Here is a 22,891-nt window from a genome sequence, read left to right on the forward strand (position 1 = left end):
TTCCTGTTGATCCACCATACAAACAGCTATGGGACAAAGGGATGCTGAAGAGGTACCCTGAAATGTGGGATGTTGTGATCCCTTGTGTGTACCTGTAACTTGACAGTTGTGGTCACAATAAAATGAAGTCCTTGGGAATGTAGAAAATAGACTCATTCCACAACAGTGGAATTTGGGCTCATTCAGAGAGGACAGGTCAGCACCAGCCACGGGAAGAATGTGCAAGAAGGACTTGAAGTAATGCCAATGCCAAGCTTGTCTGTTCAAAAGCAGTGTCTCTACACAGAACTGCACGCTTGGATCCAAAATCAAAGTGGTTGCACTAGAGAAATGCTGCACCCTGTCACGTAAGAACTTGTAGTTCGGACACTGCTTAGCACTGATGTGGCTGTGCCACTTACTCCTTTTGAATTATGCTCCCTCAGGTGTACCCCCGCTCTGTTTCAGCATTTTGTGGGGGCAAGTAAGGAGCTTGAGATGCACTGCTCTTCAACACGATGTGCTCCTTGGCACTTTCACTGTGATCTCAAGAAGCAATTTTTCTTACAGTCCTGCTTGCTTTAGATATAAGACTGATTCTGTGGAAGTCAGGGATCCTGAAAAATATAAGCAGGATGAAACTTTTAATAGAATGAATTTGGATGGAGAAAAAAAAGGATCTGGCATCAATTATTATTAACAGAGAATGCCACAAATATATAACACCTGCCTACTTCCTTTCCACTTTTGTGGATGTAGAAGAGTCTTATCTTTGCGTTTGATTCACAAACATTGGCCAACACTCGCTCATCCAGAGGCAACGCCCCTTCCATACAACTCTTTTCACTGACATAGGAGGGCTTGTTTCTGATTTTGGCAATTGGGTGTAGTACAATGTCAGTGTAGTTATGAATGTTACACAAATCTAAATAGAAATGAATAATCAGATTTTTTAATGTAAATAAATAGACGTATTTAGGATTGTGTGTTGCATTGCATCACTATACAGCTTTATAGGCTTACAGGTACAGCAACAAGTTGTCATATCCGGGTCTGCATATAGCACTATTTCTTAATCAGCACTGTGTGCAAAGTTGGCAAAAGCATCTATTTAAAGTCTTAATGTTACTTCTAGAACAACTGAAATTGTTTTAGAGTGCATGCTGAATTCTAACAGTAGTGAAGTACAAAAGACGTTTGCAGCTTGCACACAGATCCAGAGCTGTAGGCACATACCCTGAGAGCACAATGCTGATGCAGCCTCTCTTGGTGTCTTTTGTAAATTCCAGAAATATGCTATAGAAAATCCAAGCTACAGACTTGAACTGATAGAAGGGGTGAAACTGGACTATTCCTTATATTGAATAGGAGGTTTCTGTGTCATGTGTCTGGTATACACATTTTAAAAAATTTAGTATTTAATCTTAGAAGTCCCACTGCTGAGGAAAGATGGAAACGGTTACACAAGACTCAAGTATTTTAGGGTGTCTTTACTTTAAACCCAGTCTTCCTCTTATTTGTTTAAAGTCATGCAATGTTGCTTAGGTTTAGCTTGATTTTGGATTTTAGCTGTACAGGAAAGAAATCCACAGTTACTTCAGAGGGAGAGAACAACTTCTATAATACTTCTGCACCACATTTTATTTTTTATGGATTTATACTTGTTTTTCAGCATGGCATTCTTCTGTCAATAGGGAACATCTAATTCAGCCTTTCTGTTGTTGTTGTTGGTGGTTTGCAACTACAGAGCATTGGCTTGTAATCTCCTCATACCTTACAAGCTGTTTGTCACCAGAGGCAAAGCTGAGGTTTCTCTAGCATGTACAATCAACAGTTGAGCAACGGGGAACGTCTCCTTTGTCGTGCTTTGCATGCCATTAGGTTTGGGGCACTGTTATTTGTTTCCCTCTTGTGAGTTAGACATAAATTAGAGTTCCCAAGTATTTACTATGTTTAAGTATCCCATGGCATTTCTTTTCTGAACTGTGTAATTCAAAAGTCAACACCCAATCTTTCTTCATGCCTGTGACAACTGCTGATGTTTGCAAAGCATTGTGCATCGTCATAGCTGAACTCTCAAAGCGAGGTGACTGTGGTACAGTGCAGTAACATGGCTGTAGCGCAAGGGCCTCCAAAGATGATTGCTGCTTTAGGTGGGCACTATCTCTGCACTAGTTAAAACGTCCTCTGCAGCTCTACTTGGTCAGGCAGGTACACCATTTCAGATCTGGAGCTGGTTTAGCGGTAGGTCAACAAACCCAATACTGACTCCATATACACATGTGTATCTCAGATCTCTGTAGGGATCACTGATAGACAGCAGGCTCAGACTCTGGTCCAGCCTACATCATAACTGGAAACATGGTGGTTTTTTCCCACTTCTTTTCTCCTTCTTGAAGGACAGTCCCTTAAAAATCATAGGGCTTTGCTTCTCCTGTCTTCTGGCCTTACCTTGCTGCTCTGAGCATGGGTTTGGTTCTGGTTCCTCCTCTTCTCTCAGGAAGACCCGTCCTAGGGAAGAACCTCACAACTGATATCTGAAGTCATCCAGTCCTTCAACCTAGTCCAAGGGACAGGAAAGTTACTTATCACTGCCTTCTGGGAAATCAAAATGCCAAGGTTATTTCTCTGACGTAACCCATCAGTCAGCTGGGATCACAGTATACTGAATTAGTTCAGAAAATGAGTTTAGAGAAAAAATTCAATTGAGCAAATGTTTGTGGACTGCATTTTCCATTAGCAGAGAAAAAAAGCTTTTCTGCAGTGGTACTGCGGTAATACCACTGAACACATTCTGAAAGAGCAGGTCTCTCTCCATTGATTGTGATTGACTGGAAGCTTCCAAGAGTAACCCTGTGAGGATAAATCTCACTATTTCAGTACCTCTCTCGATTCCCAGTTATGAGAGAATGGTGGTTATGAATTCCTCTGAAGTGCCGCTTCTAGCACTTTTGTGTAATGCTCAGGGTTTTTATAGCTTCCTTATCTGTATGTTAAAAGCAAGAGTCATTGTGTGGAGGTAAGTGAAATATAAATGTCAGGTATTTGTTAGAATTTTGCAAGGCATTGGCAGATGTGGCAGTAGAACAAAATCTGGTGACTCTTTTCTCATAGGAAGTTATACATAATGTTAAAAATCTCCCCATTCCTTTTTCAGCTTTTTATTTTTTTCATTCAACAAGATGGTGACTATTATGGTAGTTTTAATTTCATTGAGTTTATACTCAGTGAGAGTCAAGAGACTAGGTTTCCAGGGTGTCTACAGAAGGCAGATGAATCTATTTTAGATAAAGTGTTTTATGTAGGGGAATGAAATGGCTTTTGGAGGTCTCCACATTTTTCCAGAAATGAATCTTGCTGTTGCTCTGGTGGCCAGAGGGTCTTTACACTTGGGAGAATAAAGGAAAGGATGAGAACAAGGAACCAGCTGAAGAGAAATATGACAACATAACTTATCACCTCTGTCACTAGGTCATCTAGAAATATGGAAGGCAAACTGAAGTGGTGGAAATTAATTACAGGTCAGTAGCTATATCTTACAATTAAAATCCTAGTTTTAAAGTGGATGGTCAACGTGTGCTTCCACATAAAATGTCTCCCCAGATAGTGACCTTCCAGTACCTAAAAGGGACCTACTGGAAATCAGGAGACTCTTTGTCAGGAAGAATAGTAATAGGGCAAGGAGTAGTGATTTTAAATTTAAAAAAGGGTAGATTTGGATTAGATACTCAGAATAAATTCTTCACTCAGAGGGTGGTGAGGCACTGGAACAGGCTGCCCAGAGCAGCTGTGGATGCCCCGTCCCTGGAGGTGCTCAAGGCCAGGCTGGATGGGGCCTTGGGCAGCCTGGGCTGGTGGGAGGTGTCCCTGCCCATGGCAGGGGTAGGAACTGGGCGATCTTTAAGGTCCCTTCCAACCCAAACCATTCTATGATTCTATGAAGCTAGTAGGAGTATTGAAAGAATCTGCTGAAAACTTGCCCTCTTTCTCTCTTCAGCTCTACATTTATCATATTTACAGGAATTGATTTTACTTTGTTTCATTGCAAAGTATTTGGCTGAATACAGGATACTGAAGGATCTTTTTCTCTTCTTCAGTGGGAATAGGGGATTTACACAGAAGTTGTATTTTTCCAAATGGAGACAGTTAACCTCAGCACCATCGAGATCGTGTACTTTCTTGTCTGTCTGTATCACCAGAAATGCCAGCTTGCAATAACGTCATTAAACACACAGATCTATCTTTGAGTTCTTTGATGATATTCATCATGTCCATAAGTGCTTTTTACCTCTTCTTGGCAATTCCTCGGTATTCTTGTAAACAGTCACTGTTAGATTTAATCAGATTTCAACATCTGCATCAAATGAATGTAAAAGCGGTAGTGTTGAGAAGAAGGACTTTTAACATGAATTAATGATCAAAGAAAGGTGGATTTATTTCAGAGTTTGCTAAGGTACCTGGAATATGTATGTATTGTCGTCAAATTGCTCCTATGAGTTAGTAGAAGAGACATGTTTAAGGAAATTATCAAAGTTGGAAACTGTTTTGTACTTTCCTTATAAAGCATGTTATATTAAGATTCTGGCAGAGCTTTTAACTACATTCCTCATGTGGTGCTTCGTTTATTGTCTATACCCATTATCTTTTATTTCTTCCTCCTTCCCTTTTTTGAACTTTTAAACTTTTGTATTTGATGACCTTTGTATTTTGTTTGCTTGTGAAAGATTTCTTCCTGAGCTTCACTGTGGCTTGGTGTTATTAGGATACAAATTACTTTCACGCACAGGCCCTCAATTCTTTTTTATATCTGAGAATGATACACATCTGATATGGGCAAATATAAAAAGGCAAATGTTTTCTCTCTTTTGTGACCATTAGGAGAAAGACACACATTTCTAATCTTACGTTTCATTTGGTGATAAACATGGAAAACTTGATATGCTGGTTACTATTGACATTTTTGATTGTTTCTCTTTGTATGAAGGATAACTATGTGGGCTAAATGACGTGTGTCTTTAAGCCCCTGCCAGGTGGCCATCCCTGCTCTAAAGCTAGCTCTGCTGACTAAGTTGCTCAGGTTATCTACTCTTGATCTTTCTACATGAAAATGAGCTCAAGTAGCTCTTGTCCCCAGCAATTGCTATTCAAATGACACTGCCCCCAGACATTTGCATGGAATAGCTGTGGTTAGAAGAGGATGTACAGTCAAGCCTTACTGGGAATTACTCATGAACGAAACCTCTGGGCTCACATCCCACAAACCTTTCCTCCTGTTTGAACAGCAGTCCAATTTCCAGTCCAAGAAATCTTTCCTTCAGAAGTTTTATCATTAAAAAATGCATGAATCACAAAGAGTTTTGACAAATCAGCATTCCCTAAGAGTTGAAATGTCTCGAACACCTCCACCTCTAACCTCTTTTTCCATCTCCTTTGGGATTTTAGGCAATGCTTCAGAAAGGCAGGTTGGGTGATCCACTCCAATTTCTCTTGAAATGCACAAAAGACTGAATATATGGCCAGTGAGACACTGGAGTATTACGTTATTCCACTGAGCTTCATGGAGAGCATCGTCTTTCCAATTTCACTTCCAAATTCCTGATTATTCTTATGCACAATGCTATTGAACACAAGACAGTGTTTACTGTGCTGGCCTTCTACAAAATATAAATAAATTGTAGAAAGTGTTTTGAATCAAATGTAAGAGAAACAAAATTAACTGAAAAGGCTTAAAGGTGGAGGGTGGTAGAGTGGCCACCTCCTTCTCCAGGGTCCCTGAGATCCGTCCTGCTGGTTCTCCTGCGCAGTGGTTTCTGTATTGGGCAAGGCTCAAATTGCACCAGCAAGCATGACCAAGTTCCCAGGAAAGGAGGGAGAAATTTCCTGTGAGTTTTTATGGTTTCTGTTTTTGTACTCAAAGGCTGTGGAGCGGTTCTCTGCTCCTCAGAGGCTTTCTCTGTCCTGGACCTACCACTTCAAGTTTAGCTCCTATCCAGAACTGGCCCTGTTTGCCCGTGCCTTTGGCTGTGGGCAGCAGTATCGAACTGAGCAGGTACTTCTCAGAGGCACGAGCTGTGTGACTTGGCACCAGATGAAGGCTGCGCCAGCTGCACTGCATGACACACTAAATAAAATTTCTCTGCTGTCAGGCAGGAAAGTATTATTTACTGTAATGACTGAAAGCGTCCCCTCTTTTGTTTCTCACGCATTTTTGGCACAGCGCTTTGTGTGCAACTATATTTGGAAAATAAGAGTTTCCAGCAAGTTCACATATTCCACATGCAATCCTAGACATAGTGTGGTCTTGTGTGTTGTTATTTGGTTTAACAGCAGCTGAGGTGATGCAATGCTCTGAGAGGCAATTCTTACTTCCAAGATCTGCCTAATGAAAGAGAATACAAGAAAGGAATTTTAAAAAATGAAATTATGCTCAAAAGCCTAGACCTCAAAAAGCTTCTCTCAAAAGTGTAAAGCAGAAGGAATCCTCTGTACACCCCTTTCCTGTCTGTGGGAATGACAGGTGTGTTTTATCTTTAAATAGCAGTTAATCTAGTCTTTACTTACGCACCTAAGCACAGGGAGGATTATTCCGTAGGTAAGTGCGTTCGTTGAATATTGCTCAGACGGTTTCTTACTTTCTTTGACTCTGAAAGAAATTTGGCTATGTGGGTATCTGTGTCTCCTGTTGTTCGCAAGGTTAGCTGCGTATCTGAGGAAGAAAGCAGGAAAGAAAGAGTATTCTTCAGAGAGTAAAATGCAGGGTAGCTACTAGGGTTGGAGACATGGGAATATGTCGACCATATCCGAAATGGAAGCAAGAGCTGAAGTGCACTGGGAAGCCTGGTTACTTGTGAACAGTCTGAAAAACGGGCATGGGGAACTGGGTCAGATAACTTGGTCCAAGAGGGCTATAACATGACTGGGAATAGCAAAAGTAGTACGTTTTCCTTGTAAGAAGGAACAAACCAGTGATCAGACCAATACAGATATCTCATGGTACAAGGTTTCAGAGCAATTTATAGGGTAAGAATTATTAACATATAGAGGGTGATCGAAAAGGAAGTCAAATGGAGGTAGTTGTGCTGAACCACAACTTTTTGGAAACAAAACAAAACAGAAAACATCTTCTAGGCCTGCTGAATTCCTTATCTGGCTTCTTGTGAAATGTTGAGTATATTCTCAAAAAGGAAAGACAAATCTTTCGATCTGGGGGAGAAGTGGGACACAGATGAAGAGCTATCTGATTGACATATGTCAGTCAGTATTGACAGGGTTCAGTGGGTCATACCAAAAAAAAAAAAAAGAGGACTATAATACTATGAATCAGTCTAAACATGAAGATATAAAGTGCAGAAAGGGTGGATGGCAAGAATATCAGCAGTAAACTGATATTGAATTAGCTGGAGAAGTCTAGGTGGAGTAGCTTATCGAGACAATAATTGCTATGTGCTGTCCTCCTGGCAGAAGCATCTTCCAACCGCTAGCAACTCCTCTGTAGCTCTAACACCACAGGTTAAATTAAAATTTAACTCTGAATACCTAGCCAAGGCTAACATTCCTTTACTGAGGCTTGTTCCCATCTGACAAAGTTAATGCTGTGGCAGAAAGGGCCTTAGCATCCAGACTGTCCTAAAACAAAAGAAAAAAAAAATAAAGAAAAAGTGGAGCTGTATCTCGCAAACATTTCTAGAAATCCCTGCGATGCAAAGCCCACAAAAAAACTATGCGTTTTCTTATCTGTGAGTGGCTTTGCTATATCACCGGGATCTATGGAACAGACAAAGCAGCAGCACGTCTGCATCTCTGCATCTCCAGATCTGAGAACTGTCTTTCCTTCTGGCAAGCTGTAAACACTTCGGTGGAGGATGAGCTCTGCACGTCTCTCCCTGACTGCTAGAGCTGCTGACCAACAGCTCCGTGTGTGTGGCGACAAATCGCAGCACAGCTGGACCTGCTGCTGGCCGTGGGTGAGGAGCAGCTTACACATTAACAGCTGCAACCTTCCTGGGAACACCCGAGCCATCGTCCTCCTTCCCTCCCTCGGTGCAGGCACGACCTTGCGAATAACTACCAGACTGTCAGATGCGCATTTATGGGGCTTAATGGCGTTATTGTGCCGTTCCCCAGCCCTGCCAGCTCTTCCTCGTTGCCGAGGTGTGAATCCCCTGGTTGCTCTCAGAGGGGGTCCCATTGCGGGTGCTTGCCGTGCGTCCCGCTGCAGGAGGCAGTGTCTGCGGAGGGGATGGGACGCACTGCTCCCAAGCCCTGTGCTGGGGCTTGTGTCGGTGATTTTAGGGCGTCAGTCGAGGTCTGTCTGCTCCTGGCTGTAATGGTGCCAGTTCTTCCTCCAGAAGCAGAGCGCTGTGGGTTGCTGTGGTCAGGCTGAGCTGGGATGGGGTGTCACGGGGTTGGGAGCAGGAGGAGGAAGGTGTTTGGTGAGGAGATGCGCTGACGGTGGTATGCGCGGTCCAGCTCAGAGCAGAGCATCAAAGCAGGGCCCGTGGCTATGGCAGGAAGATTTCCACCATTTTCTTAGGTCTTGGTTAAGCCCCAAACGTTGTTTCCAATGGCAGTAGTGCAAGCTGGGGTGCAGTGGGCAGCCTTGACCTACCCCAAAGTCAGAGGGAGCTGCTCCATGGGTCGATGCTACGCGATGCTGTCACCTGGCCGAGAGGTGGCACATTTTGAACAGCTCAGTAGAATTTTTTTCAGCTTTCTCACATTGGCCACCTGAATGTTCCTGTGCTTACCAGTGTGGACAGAGCTGGCACTAAGCCGCTTCTTTCAAGAAAGCGCTTTCAAGCACAGGCAGTTCTCAGAAATGGTTGTTTAAGATGGATGTTTCCCTGGACTCCCCTTCAAAAAACAATTTTAAACTCAGGACCATCCAAAATCTAGAAAGTTTAAGATTGCAAAATAGGGAAGTGGGGAAGTGTTGGTATGTCACGTATGGTGTGATGTCTGCCACAGGTAGCATTAACTTGTCCTTCATCGGGAGTTTCTCTCAGCCAGTTGTATCTCTCTCTTAATCTTACATCTTCAGCATGCTGTAGCAGATTAATTCCCTTTAATGTGAAATGCACTCTACAGACATCAGATATTATTATATTGGTATCAGACACATTTAGCCTTATGTATCTTCTTTACAGAATACATCAGAGATGCTGGAAACTGTTCTGTATGCCTCCTCAACAGATCGTGCTGGCTTTGCATTAAATACCATTTATGGGCTGTTTTAATCCTCAGAGTGCCAAATGCTAGCTGAATCCGTCTACGCAGTGAATACTACACCTATTAGAAAGGGGTGGGATTAATGCAACAAGAAGCAGTGCCTCTACTGAGGAAATATCAGTAAGTCAATAGAACAGATGTAATAACATGCTTGGTTACAAATAAGTGGTTTGCATGAGCTATATCTTCTGCCCCATGCTACCCTTTGCTGTCGTCGCTGTTAATCTGCATCCTTTCCTACTGTGCAGGAGTGCTTCGTTTTCGCAGGTAAGTGCATGAGATGCATCGTAGACTTGAAAGAGCAGCTGCAGCTAGTAACAACACTTACATGAACTACTTCTGTGAGTAAAAGCAGAGAGAAGGGGACTGGGTCTAGTCTTGTACATTTGGTGCGTGCAATCACATCGTAAACTCCACTGGAAACCTCAACAGTTCGCTCTGTTCCCATTTTCCTGCATTCCTCTGAATCTGTGTACTTCCTATTTATTCCTTTAAGAGAAATACCCATGTGTTTCACAAGATACCACATTCTCTGCAGCCTTCATCTGGAAAGTGCAGCTGAATTTTTCCCAGTCCTCTGCATAGCTGTCGGGGTGTGCACCAAACACCTTTGCAGGACCAGGGACTTTCCCGTTCTCTGCAGCACTTCTGGGGCTGCCTCCTGGCACAGCGAGCTCAGACACAGCTCCTTTGCACACCAGCGGCACTGCTGGTCCCCGAGCACCTCAGACAGGCTTTGGTCGCGGTGCCCTACTGCCCTTAGTGCAGCTAGGCTGGAAGAGTCCCGGTCATGAGTCCTGACACTGTGCTCCAGTGAAAGGAATAACTGCAAACATACCGATTACATCCGGTAAGAGCTTCAGTATGTGGAGACGTCATCCAATAGTTACTCAAAAATGTCTGTTTTGAAATATCTCTGAATATAATGTCTGTATTTCATCCTCTTTTATTCAATAACGTTTTTCAAATAAAGAAGCTCTACGGATGTTTTTAAACTCGTACAACGATGAAATGGAACACTAATGTCATATGTGGCATGTGTTGTGACTAACTTCAAGGTTAGAAGGAGAGAAGACAAATCAAATCATATTTCCTGTAACCATTAACAGTTTATGAGGCATTTGGAGACCAAGCTGATAAATAAATAGCAGGCCAATCAGATCATAGCGCGGGGATCAAGGACGGCACATAACATATTTGTAAATGGGCTTTACATAATTTATGGAAATTAGCATAAAGTTACAGTTTTACAACTCTGTAAGTGTTGGGTTACACATCATCTGTAACAGAGAAGCCTGTTTAAATCTTAATATATGCAAAATGACATTTGTTACCTTCAGGTTAAAAAAAAAAAAAGGTCCTTCCAGAACAGTTAAGAAGCAATTCTTGTCTTCTCACAGCAGTAATTTATGCTTGTTTCTCAAACAAAGAAACACTTGTTTTTCAAGTTAAGGAAGTTTCATTTTTGTGTTATTGTCACTTTATTGATACTGCAATGATTTTAAAGGAGGGGCGTTAGCTGAGTAATGGATTATTAAAGTTATGCTCATACAGAGTGACAGAGATACTTAGCAAGACTCAAATCATCAGCTCATTTACATCATATTATGCCAGGAAATTTATGATCATCAATAAGCACAAGACTGGGGCTTAAGTTTGGCTTTTGAAGAGACTTTAGGGAGCAACCAAACTATGTACCCAGAGCTTTATCAATTGGTCTGTTTTAGAGACATAAATTTGTGTCTTCCTATGCAGAGGAATTGTTCAATTTAATAGTTAACAACATCCGCCCTTTGCAGCGAGAAGGTTGCCTCTGTTTTTGTACTACTTCTTTTGGCTTGAGTGACAAGCCAAAGTTTGCATTAGGAAAAAATGTTAATGATGGAGTCACATATCCTTGACGTATCGCTGTGTGTTCACCAGAAATGCTCAAATTCCTGTTTCATGAATTCAGCTTAACAACAGGTCAGGGAATATTTTGTTTTGATTTCTTTTTTAACTTCCTTGGTTACTTTTCCCTGCCTCACTGCTCAAAGTCTCTCTCTGCCAGCATTAAGCCCAAAGTTCAGAGATTTATTCAATACCTTAAAGTTCTCCTTTGTGTGTCCCTACGTTAATGGAATCCTTCCTTTGGAAAAGCAAACATTGCTCTCATTACTCCTGTAATACCCCTTCAAAAAGCCAAAAATGTTTTGTGTGAAAGGATTAACTAGAACATAATATGTCCTACATACATACAGGCAAATGTATGTAAGTTCCTCTAAGTCAATAAGAACTGCAATAAGTACTGTGTTTGTGGTAGATCTTTATTTGCAAAGGTTTACAAGAAGCTGTACCATTAACAGATTGAGATGGTCATCTTATTCCAGTGAGGTCACTCATTGTGTACATCTTAAAGATGGGCACCTGAAGTCTATGGAAAGTCTGTGGGAATAGAAATGGGAAGGGAAGGGAAGGGAAGGGAAGGGAAGGGAAGGGAAGGGGGAAGGGAAGGGAAGGGAAGGGAAGGGAAGGGAAGGGAAGGGAAGGGAAGGGAAGGGAAGGGAAGGGAAGGACTGCCATTACATTTCTCTGGATGTTGTTTGTTGTGAAGGCTGAGGACCAACATCCAATTTAAACTACAAGGAGACAGGTTCAGTTCCTGTGTCATGCAGAGTATCATCTTTACTAGACTAAAATCCTCCAAAACTACCTGTAGTTTTTACAGGTGATAGCAGGATTGGATTAAAGTAGTTTATGGGGAATAGGTGCAATTGGGAGAAGTTGCTATGAGAGAAGGAAAACATTTTTCTGATGTGTGGCACAGAAAAGTCTTCTAATTACAAGATCCTACAACTATGCAGCAAAACTAGTTTGTCAAATGCAATAAGAAAATTACTGTAGCGCTAACTCCTGAGAAATCCATCCTTGCACTGAGTTCTTTGAAAAACTTGACCTGAGGTCCATTAGTGATTATTACGACAGAAATATTAGCTGATAATCACAAACTATTCATGTTCAGGAACTACATTTTATGGAATGCTACTCAGATAGAGTATCTATTAGATACCAGAGAGCTTAATTTTACTGTTAATTTTAGAGATTTCATTTAAAGTTACATACAAAATTATCACGTTGGATAGTTAGCTGTATGGAAAGTAAGTTTAAAGAAAAGAGATTTATTCTCTGGCCTTATGGCAACACGTCAGCTTTAGTAATTCAACCAGAGCCGAGTTGTCTAAAAGCCATCTCAGGGACAAAAATTTTGAAAGGAGATACTGCCAAGGATTCTGCAACAATAAGTAACAAAACATTGTCACTGATAAAAAAAAATTCAATTTCTAAACTGGAATTTGAGGTGTTTAATACTTGAAATGTGCAATTCCAATACAAAATTAGTACCTATCCGCCTTTTGAAAGAGTAGCATCTTTGTGGGAGATTACTTATTTTAACAAAATCCTCATACTAAGTCACTCTGAAATCAACCTTTTAGGCAGAAGTCATTTAGGTAGAAGACAAATAAGCATGGCTATGGTAAGCGGCAAGCTGCCCTGTGAGTGGCACGTGGAGGCCAGCGGGCAGGCCAGCCCATGGGCAGCAGAAGTGGACAGGCTGGGAATGTGAGATGAGTCTCCTCGGCAGTGTAAACACACTTGGGCTGGCTGCCTGGTAATTATACTGGCTCATCCTGCTGCCGGCAACACCACGTCCAGTGTCAGCCAAGGGTTAACAAATTGTGTAGGAAGAAAACAATGGATTTAAAAAAAAAAAAAAAAAAAAAGAAAAGAGTCTTTGAACTGTCTTTGAATAATAAAGGAGCTAACAATACCTACTTTCCCGAAGCACTTTGAGATCTGTAAATTAAGGTTTACATAAGAGTGTAAATATTATTATTTATTTAAGAGCTCTCACATTTCCCTTCACTTCTTCTCTTCTTCCTCCTCCCCATTACTTGTTTCTTGGGAAGATGCTATTTGCATTCATTAATATGTGTCCAAAATGGGAGGCAACGGGAGGATGTGGAATACAAGATTGGCTGACAGATTGAACAGAAGGGAGAAAGAGAGGGGGACGTGGGGTGGGGGTGAGACTATAAAAAGGGTAAGGAAAGGTTAGCAAGAGGGGAATAATATTGGGTTTCTTTTGTGATTAAAAATTTCTTACCCTAAAGAACTCAGCAGATCTTTGTTCTGGAGTTTTTCTGTTTTTTTAATGCACATTTCTCAAATTTTAATTAAGTGTTCAAGACAAATGATAAAAGTTCCGAACTGCTATGATATTTTTTTAAATGTATCCGGGTTTTAGTTTTCAAAGTGGTTGATAAAATTAATATTTTTAGCATTCTGACTGAAATCAAATTCAGGCTCGTGCTGGTGCTGTTTTGCACAAGCCCTATTTGTGTCTGTACCATTTTGTCTGTTGTCGTGTTTCTCTGGAGAGGGTAGGACGTATTTAGGGTCTCCAACAAGAATAAAAACAATTGTCATTTCTGTCCTTGATGGAAAAACAGCTATCATGGAGGATGTGAACAACAAACCCCACTAGCTTGTCTCCCAAGGATGCGTTTGTACCGACTAAAATATTTGAAGCATGTTGTAATGAGAATTAACTGGTTCCATAGTGAAGGGTCTGCTCAGTTATTACAAAACCAGGTCCCTCTTTCCTTTCAGACTCATCACTTTGTCTAAAATTGTTGGCCATATGAGTCCTTCATAAAAACTGTCCTGTATTGAAATACTTCTTTTCCTTTTTTATCTATGAAAGCCTTTTCTGTAGTTTTTCTCTTTCTGACTCCTTCACTTTGCATTTTATTTCTCCCTCCCATTCCTGGCACTGACTCTGTTGACTGCTGCCTCTTTATGACTTTACTCATTACTCAGCTCCCGAAGTATGTTAACTACAATAACTCCATTAGTTCTTTTGCATATCATTAATGTGAGAGACAGTATTGTAATGAAGAACCTTGTGATAGGATTCAGATTCTTTATACATTCAATCAGGTGGTTTCTTATTGCTGTCAAAGCAGCCTTGTAAGTTCTTCACTATTTCTGACTACAGTAGAAACTTTGGGCAAAAACGAATGTTCTCAGGTTGCATTGCAGCTATGCCCACCAGACAATTTCCTGGTAGGCACTGAATTTTTAAAGACAAATTTACACTTCCTAATGGAATACGAATGAGGTAATCAACTAAAAAAAAAAAAAGTTTGCATTCTTTTGTTAAATCGAGACATCCTATATAACGCCAGGGACAGAGCCTGTTACAAATATTGATTGCTAGAAAATACCCAGCTGTATGTCAATGTGGAATTTAACAATCACAATGAATATCTGACTGGGCTTTTTCATTAACAAACTGCATGGTTAAAACGTTTACATGTTGAATACTTTTCAGACAATAGAGAAAGCCAGAGCTTAAACTCTTGTAAGTAGCTGCGCAATGCAAGAAGGTGCTCTTCAGCTGAGCAGGGGCAAGTCCTTACCCAAATAGCTGTTGTGGCTGTACTTCACATTGAAATCAGCACCGATCTCTCTCTTTATTGGTCAGTGCTTTGTGGTTTTACATATCTGCAAGAGGAAAGGCTAATTCAAACTACTGCAGCTCCCAAGTGCAGGTAGCCACCTTTGTTCCAGACTTCTGAACAGGCTGAAACGGACAATGTTGTTTCCAAATGCCACAGACAATACCACTTCTCTTCAGCAAAGAGCCACAGAGTTGTTTTCTAGTTTCCCAGCATCCTGAATACCCGGTAAATGTTTAGCAGTGCATTCTTTGAAAATTAAATTCAACTGTAAGAGAAATACTTCCTCTGCTGATCATAGCTGAGAGTCTCCCTCATGCCTGCTACCCTTTGGAGGTCTGTCTACTGAAAGAGCCAACTCGATTTTGTGCATGTTACGGTTAGTGGAAACACACCCCGGCTGCTCTGACACCTTTGCAGGACAGAGGGCCATTTCTGCTACCTACCTTCACTTACGTAGATTTTAGTTGTGACTGAGGTACACTTGGTTTACTGTACTAGGGCCTGGTTCTTAAATCTGAACGGGGTTGACACCTTCCCAGCAAGCCTCTCGTTTGTGTGAGAAGGCCGCGAGGGACCTTGTAGCACAGAAGCCTGTTATGCAGACATGTTTCTCTCCTGTGTTATAGCTTCTTGCAACATATAACAGTGCCTGGACAGAGTTCAGCTCTCACGGGATTTGCACATGCCAGGAATTTTTTTCTCATTCTGTGTTTGAGACATTTTCTGTGCAACCCAGAACTGTCTCAGGTGGGTTTTAGGCTGACATATAGACTGATCCCAGGTAACTGCGGAGTAATCCAACACCTTTGTGACAGGAAATCCTAACACCTGAAATTCGCTTGCTTGTTTTGTTTTATTAAATGTTCTCTGTTCAGGAATATTTTCTGACGTTAGGGCAGTTGCTTCAAAATAAACCTTTAAAGGGGGGAAAAGGAGCATTGGGTTAGTTTTCCTCAGTAGCATCTTCTCTTGAATCTGTTCCTGAAGCATGCTAAGTTAGTGCACTGGGCTATAGCTGTCACTGCCTGGTGTCTTGGGAAGAGTTTCAGCCTCTTCTCCTCTGATCCTGAACAAGGGAAAGGCTTCTGGGATAACTAAGACCTGCCTTCGTCCCTTGCGGCTGCTTATGGAGGTTGTTCCACACTGACTATGGAAAATCTGCCCCGGACTGCCAACGACAGCCTCTAGATTGCCTGCGTCTCCCTAAGTGGCCGTGTTCTTCTTTCCAAAAGTATTTTTGGGGGAACACAATGGGTCTGATCCCTGCCTAAAGCATGAGCGTGGTCAGTGCATAGGACTGTGCTTAGCAAATAGACTGAACAGCGTCGGAATAAAAATGCTGTCGGAGACGTCACCATGTGCCAGCCGAGCCCCAGCTGGGCACTTCGTCACTTCTCACCGTCAGAGCTGGGTTTCACAAACAGTGACTCAGGACTTAATAAACCACAGCTCACAGAAACACAAGGTTTTCCCAGTTAAAAGCTTCGTCTGACTTCCGACATGCAGGGCATCGTTTATAACCGGCTATTTTTAAAGGTGATGTTAAAGTACGCTTCCATTAAGGAAACTGAGCCTGTGCAAATGGACCTTGGGGCTGTTTCCTGTCACTTCTTTCCCTATCACTTCTTTTCCTATCACTTCTTTCCTCTTCAGGCTCTTTTCAGGTCTCCTTGTCTCCATCACCACCCCTAGTCAGGGCCATGGCGGTGGTTGGCTTTACACCAGCAGGTCCGTGGCAGGAGCTCGGCGGTTCTGCAGACGGGGCTGTGGAGGCTCCACAACCAGCACTTATTAAACATCTCTGACACTGATACAGGCAAAGACTTAGTTCTGGCTCCCAGCACCGAAGGCTGCATGTCTCTACCGGGTTGAAAGGTGCAAGAAGCAAGAGTTTTATTTTTCTCGCCGAGTTACTAAGTCACTGAGTTGCAGGGGTATACGGCTGCGTACACGCAGATGAAGCAGATCTGCTGATCAAATTGCTGCTTTACAGCTTATTTTCTTGGTCGCACGTTGAGACAGTAAAAATTCAAAAGGTGCCGAATGCAGCCCTTCAAGCTCCCCATTAAAATCACCAGTAAAACAGGTAGCAATGCCAGTGACTTCTGTGCCTAATCTATAATAGCTTACTGTATTTATTGGATAACGTGCCTCTTTATCATAGTCTTCTTCCTTGATAGCATTCTGAATGCAATTATCAAAGGTGTCCTTACATCTTTAAATCTCATTTAGAAGGAGAACCGCAGCCAAAATGCTAATGAGTTTGCCTTAATTGTAAACACGGAGCACTGATAAGAAGGAAACTCCATCCTCTCTTCTCAAAGAAGTTCTTACGTGTTTCTTACTTACACCGCGTTTTATCTGATTCTCCCTCGCTGCTGTCCTTAGGCAGATTAATAGGCGCCCGAACAGACAAATAACAGTACTACTTCTTCTTCGCACCCTCTTGACAGGCTTTCAAGATCGCAAAATATTGTTTGAAAATTATTATTGGAAAAAAAAAATTGCTGAATGATCAGGCAGGCTGCAATTTCTCAGGCTGGAATAAACCGTCCCGTAGCACTCACATGAACACATTAGCAACTCCTACTTAAATGCTGATGGGACATTTTTTAGAATGTGATAAGTGTGAAATAGCCTGTGGTTTTATCACTCTCGGGTGCTGCCCACTCCTGCTAAAAAAAGGTTGATTGTGATCATTAAGTTGCAGGTAGGCAGTGCCTCCGGACTGTAAAATAGGAATGTTAGTGCGTAGTGATGAAAGCAAACTTTGCTCAACACCTGTCTATATATATTGCAGGTTGCAGTGGCTGCCCAGTTGATCCGTTCGCTCTGTTGCCTGGGAAGAAAGAAGTGGTAAGTAAAAACAACTAAGACCAAGGGTGTTTTTTTTTTTCTCCTTCTTGTTCTTCTTTTTTTAAGACTTAATTAGCTCGTAAATCAAAAGCTCTGCTTTCGCAGCTCAAGAAAAGGCAGCAGAGAGCTAGTGCAGGGAACTGGAGTGGCATGTGAAATGTCAGCCAGTTGTTAGCATTTTCAGCGTGTGTGCTTTCAGATGAATTTATGTTTTGAGGAAATGATTAAAAAATCATAGTTCTAAAAATGAACTCTGCTAGTTTTTGTTTGAAAGTAACTAGTTTCTTTTTAATGTAATATGGTAAAGGTAAAAAAAAACCCACTGTATTAACAGCTGTCAAAAGAACAAAACCAGAAATAACTGCCTATAACATAAGGTGTTACTGTTTTAACTCTAATTTGGATTGAAAAGCAGTGAGATTTTAAGTCACGATAAATGTCCGGGATACGATTAATGAAACATTGGAAGGAAATACTGTCAGTCATGTGTTAGCATAGATAGCACGTAAGGTCTGTGTACTGCACAAGGCAGTGCCAGGCTGTTCTCGATGGAAACATTTTCTTATGCTAATTCAGTTTGATACACCGAGGTAGAAGGACTACATTAGTCTAATGTAGTTAGCTCAACTAATGTGACAGTAGGCAGAAATCAGCTGGTTTCCCAGTAACCTTTATTAGCAGCTCTTCCATTAGATCAGTAAGTCTTTCTAATGTCATTATTCTTTCTCCTCTCCATTCTTTACCGTGTGTTTTGTGTTCGGGATGGGGTAACTTGTTGTATTTCCTTGTTGCTGGAAACAAGTTTTGCTGTTTTATTCTTAAAAAAGAAAAAAAAAAAGAAAAAAAAAAAAGAAAAAAGGAATTGTTCTTTTTAAATACCTACCATGCATTTCAAGCAGTTCATTGAGCTTTCTTGGTTCTGGCTCTTAAGTGGCTGTGTCTGGTGCTTTGCTTGGTTGTGAATGCAGAAGATAATGTTTGGGATTTGTTTTCTCTCTGCACTAGCTTAGACATTAGTTTTCCATGTTAGTTTTATCTACTTTTCAGCTTTGCCATGTGTTAGATTCAGAATTGTGATAAATAAGTCTCAGGAATTCATAGGAATAAGCAGTGAGTACGATGTTATTTTTCTAGCTTTCACACACCTATTTTTTAATTTGCTGCTACATTAGTTGAAAACTTACATCCTAGCTGAGCCTGCTAACTTATTCAGAGAAAAAGCCTCAAGGAAGTGCCAGAGCAAAGGCAAGACTTGCTCCGAGCAAGGCTGGACCCTTGCTGGCATTTATTTAACTTGTTGCCTCTTTTGTTGGGGTTTTGTGGCTGCAGCGAACCAGGCTCTTGGGCAAAACTGTCCACTGTTGTAAAGCAACTAAATTAATTTGTGCTGGCTAAGAGTCTTTCCCTTCCTGTCCTGACCTAATTTGCCTCTCTGTCTGAAATTTTGAGGAAAAGTTTTGTATTTCTTCCAACTGTGCATAAGAAGGATTGCAATGTAGCTATGCATTTACTGCTATGAAGCACGTGTGGCAAATATTCACCTTTACTAATTCATACAGCTGGATCTCGGATCAGCTGGTAAATCTCCTTTCAGCATAAGATGTAGCATGATGGTTCATGACAAGAAAGTGGCATGCATTTGTGCAAAAGCTGGGAGAGGAGAGAGGGGAGGGGGAAAGCCTGGCAGAAACCCAAACTTGACTTGGAGCTGCTTAAGCAACCTGGGGAAACTTTTTTGCCCAGAAATTTTACTTCACCGTGGTTTCGCTGGGTCTGTTCCCATCGAGGTTAGATGTATTTAAGGCTTACAGCTTGTAGTTCTTACTGCAGGCACAAGCTGCCCTCTCGGTGAATGGTCACGGCTGGAGGGCTACAAACAATACCGTCCGGGCACGTGCAAATGGAACTTTATATTCTCCAGGTTAAGACCAGCAAAATAAACAGATTTACTACTGCTGTTGATTTAAGACCGAAAAGCACTGACAGCCAGCCCTACAGCAGCGGAAGCGTTGTTACAGCTGGGTGAGTCACTGGGGAAGGCAATATGGGGTGGCTGTGTGACACCTAGTGTCGCTCCTGTCCTTCCCCAGGGACTGCAGCTCTGAGATGCAGCAGTGAGAGAGGAAATGTGGCTTCAACTTCATATCCTTCATATCTTATGCCAGCATTTGGGTTTCATTCATTCACGTTGGCCTCCCCCTGAGGAGCGGAAGGTTTCCGTTTCGCCTGGAGTCAGAAAGGACGTCACAGGCAGTTAGCATTTTCCGAAGGAAAGACTATACTGGCTGCGCCGCGGCGCGAGAGGGTTTGCCACAGGGCTCGCTGGAGCAGGCTGGATTACAGCTTGCACGGGCGTTAGTTTTCAGGCCTCTGCAATATGCATAGCGTACCGTGACCTGCCACCTTCGGGGGGGAGCGGGCTCCCGTTTCAGCACAGCCCTGAGCAGGATGCTCAGGATGCAGGCACCTGGCCAGGCTTCGCACCAGCTAACACAGCAGCAGAACGTGTTGCAGAGGCACCGGGGCTGGCAGAGGGACCGGCAGCACCCCTCGCTTTGGGCACCTCGTCCAGCAGTTGTGGCTGCTTCGACCTGGACCGGCGGGTCTAGGGGAGCGTGGCTCCTTCTGGCAGGCTGTGCAGCCGCTGGCCCGTCCTCTGCCTGCTCCCTGACATGTTCCCTTGCAGCTGTCGTCAGTGCTCAGGAGGAAACCACTATTAGTGCTTTCGTAGTCGTGTATATCTTGCGTAAAATGCTGCTGGTCTTTCACGCCGTGACTGACGTCAGCCTCTCCAAGGGCGCAGCTGACCCGAGGGGCTGGGGAGGGATGCGGGCAGCTCTGTCACCCTGCTCCTCCGCAGCATCTGGGTTTTCTTCTGCACGTTTCTCTCAAGGTATTTAATGTCTGTATTCAGGGCACGAAAGAGCTCTCTGAAGGGAAAACTCTATCCTCGTAGTGCAGCGATTAATTAACAGTAAGTAGCTGTGGCCAGGACGCCGACAACTGGAGTATCAGGTGGCTGTAAATTATCTTCTCAGATGCTTCGTCTAACAAGATCTGGGATCTGGAGAAAGCTGACAGTTTTGGTAGCACTTCAAGGACCTACGTGGTTCTGATTTCACCCGTCCCTGATAGCGATCGCACAGAATTGGCTGTTCAAGGAATACCACTGCAAACCCAACTGCACGAGGCAAATACTGTTAGGATGTTTGGTATTCAGGTCTACCTTGCCAAATGAGAGGTTGGCTAGGACTCATATGAATAATTTTATAAACATACTTATAAAAAAACTTCCGCCACAGAGGTGCTCAATTCTCATTCTAGGGTATTTAATCACATAAAGCAAAAACAATAATGACGTACCTGTGGGATCCCGAGCACCTCAGGAACATGAGTGATGCTTATTAAGATGCCTTGCTGAATTCTTGAACAGGGAGAGTTTATTTAGGAGAACTAGAGGCTGGTTTTCTGTTGAAGTTCTCAAGCTCCAGTTTCTGTAGTGAATGCAGCAGTTCAGTTTCCATGCTGTGACCATGCAGGCTGAATCCTTCATTTCCATACTGAGCTGAGCAGAAGAGCTGTAGAAGTACTGATGGCATCTCTCGGGCTGGTGCTGTTCAGTATATCCTGTGCTTCTCCGTGGCAGGAATATGTCATCAATGCAACTTTGCACCTGAATTTCCAATGCATTTTCACGACTTCTGTTTCACTTAAGGAGCATTTGTGCTGAGCAGATATTTTTTTTTCAGAGCTCTTTAAATGCTGAACATGTATAAATGAAACTTGTTTAACAAGACTGAGGTGTTCTGGCATGGGTGGGGCTTGGAGGTTGTTCTGGCATGGATAAAAATATGAGAATTTGCTTCAAGCAGATGGAAAGCCTTGTTGAAACAAGCAGGAGTGATTTTCATCCATCTCTTCTGAGATCTTTCTTTGTGTGTCTTAGGACCTGCACTGGATCTCATGCCACTGCTAACAACTGTGTGAAAGTATATTTTTTGCCAATGAGATTGTAGAATGACTTTTTCTGCTAATGTGGAAGGGGAGAAATCCCTAATGTGGGAAGTACCAGAAAACAATGATTATCAGGAATTATCTCTGTGCCATTTCCTTCCCAGCCAAAGCTGAACTCGGGAGTAGGATGTGTGGCTGTTGACATGGGCAGGGACAAAACTTCAGCTGCATAAATGATTATCATTAAACAAACGATTAATTATACTCCCTGAGAGTGGCTGCTAAACGTGGTTGAGCCTTGTTTACGGGCGCACGATACCCGCTCCGACACTGACCCTCGGAGGCTGGGTGCAGGTGCCTTGTTTATGAGGAGCATTGCAGGCAAATTTGTTCATCCTTGTTTGAGCTGTGTGGGTGTGAGACGTGGTGGCCGCCAGGCAGGCCACAGCCTTGCCTGTGGCATGGTCTGACACGTGTGGTGGAGAGGGTGGAAGAGACAGACCCCGAGGTAAAGCTTTTCTGGGTAGCGTTCACCTCTCCCGTCCCTTCCACTGAGTTTTGGGTCACGTAGGCTGAGGTAACCAACCACCTTACAAGCCTGGGAGGGAAGAATTATAATCATGTATTGTTAGAGCCCCCACAGTCACCTTGCCCCTCTTTTATCTCTCCCCCTGGTTCCCAATACTGGTGAAGTAAGTAGCTTGGGTCTTCCAGGTTTTGGTTCAAGAAGCATCTGCCTCCTCTACTTGGGCCTGGGCTTGGTCTTCCACACGTACTTTTACTTATTCCAGCAGGAATTGGCCATGTAATTTCTTATTTTTTTGAATTATTATTGGATAATATTAAAATACGTGCTAAATGCCTGACCTCAAAAGGGGTCAGGAAGGAAAAAGTTCATGCAGACAGTCTGTGTGAGATGGGAGAGCCTGCAGGTGCTGCTACTAGCTCCGCTTCACTTCTAGCGTCAGCGGCAGGAGTTCCAAATACAGACCCGCAAATGGCCTCTGTCATTTAATAATGCTCTCGTCTGGCCCTTCAGCAAGAGTCATTCTGGACCTTCTGAAGCTTGGGTCTTCTTTTGACTTGTCCAGAGTCACATAGTCCTCCATCCTTCCATGGGAATGAACCAGCAGAGGCAACAAGAAGGTTGTTTTTAGCATACATGCCCCAAACTATGCAGTGCATCGAGGAAGAATGAATTACCAGTTTGATAAAGGTAGTCAGTTAAAACCAGAAGATGGAAAAAAATAAAGCAATCTGACTTTTTGCTGAAAAGAGATAAAATGAATTAAAGAAATGCTTTAGGTTAGGAAAGCTGAGAAACCTTTGCTTTCATGACAGTTAAAAGTGAACAAAAATATAGACATGAT

At 42.6% G+C, this 22,891-nt stretch overlaps 1 protein-coding gene and 1 long non-coding RNA gene across 5 annotated transcripts in view; one reads left to right on the top strand and one right to left on the bottom strand.

Moving 5' to 3' along the window:
* LOC136790650 (uncharacterized) lies at nucleotides 1–21,287 on the bottom strand. Its single transcript, XR_010830987.1, has 3 exons — nucleotides 20,931–21,287; nucleotides 2,431–2,539; nucleotides 1–596 (listed from the first exon to the last, which is right to left on the bottom strand). It is a non-coding gene; the product is annotated as an uncharacterized lncRNA (long non-coding RNA).
* SLC34A2 (solute carrier family 34 member 2) overlaps nucleotides 17,003–22,891 on the top strand; it is an 18,313-nt gene continuing 12,424 nt past the window's right edge. The window contains exons 1-2 of one of the 4 annotated variants that reach the window (XM_013181047.3): nucleotides 17,003–17,421; nucleotides 17,512–17,567. Coding sequence is in view for 1 of the 4 variants with exons in the window: in XM_013181036.3 (XP_013036490.1) it covers nucleotides 17,469–17,567 (99 nt within the window). In the remaining 3 variants the exon portion in view is untranslated. The other 3 variants (XM_013181036.3, XM_048046829.2, XM_066995727.1) reach the window with 3 other exon arrangements.

Source organism: Anser cygnoides, chromosome 4, assembly GCF_040182565.1.
Source record: "Anser cygnoides isolate HZ-2024a breed goose chromosome 4, Taihu_goose_T2T_genome, whole genome shotgun sequence".
NCBI lineage: Eukaryota > Metazoa > Chordata > Aves > Anseriformes > Anatidae > Anser > Anser cygnoides.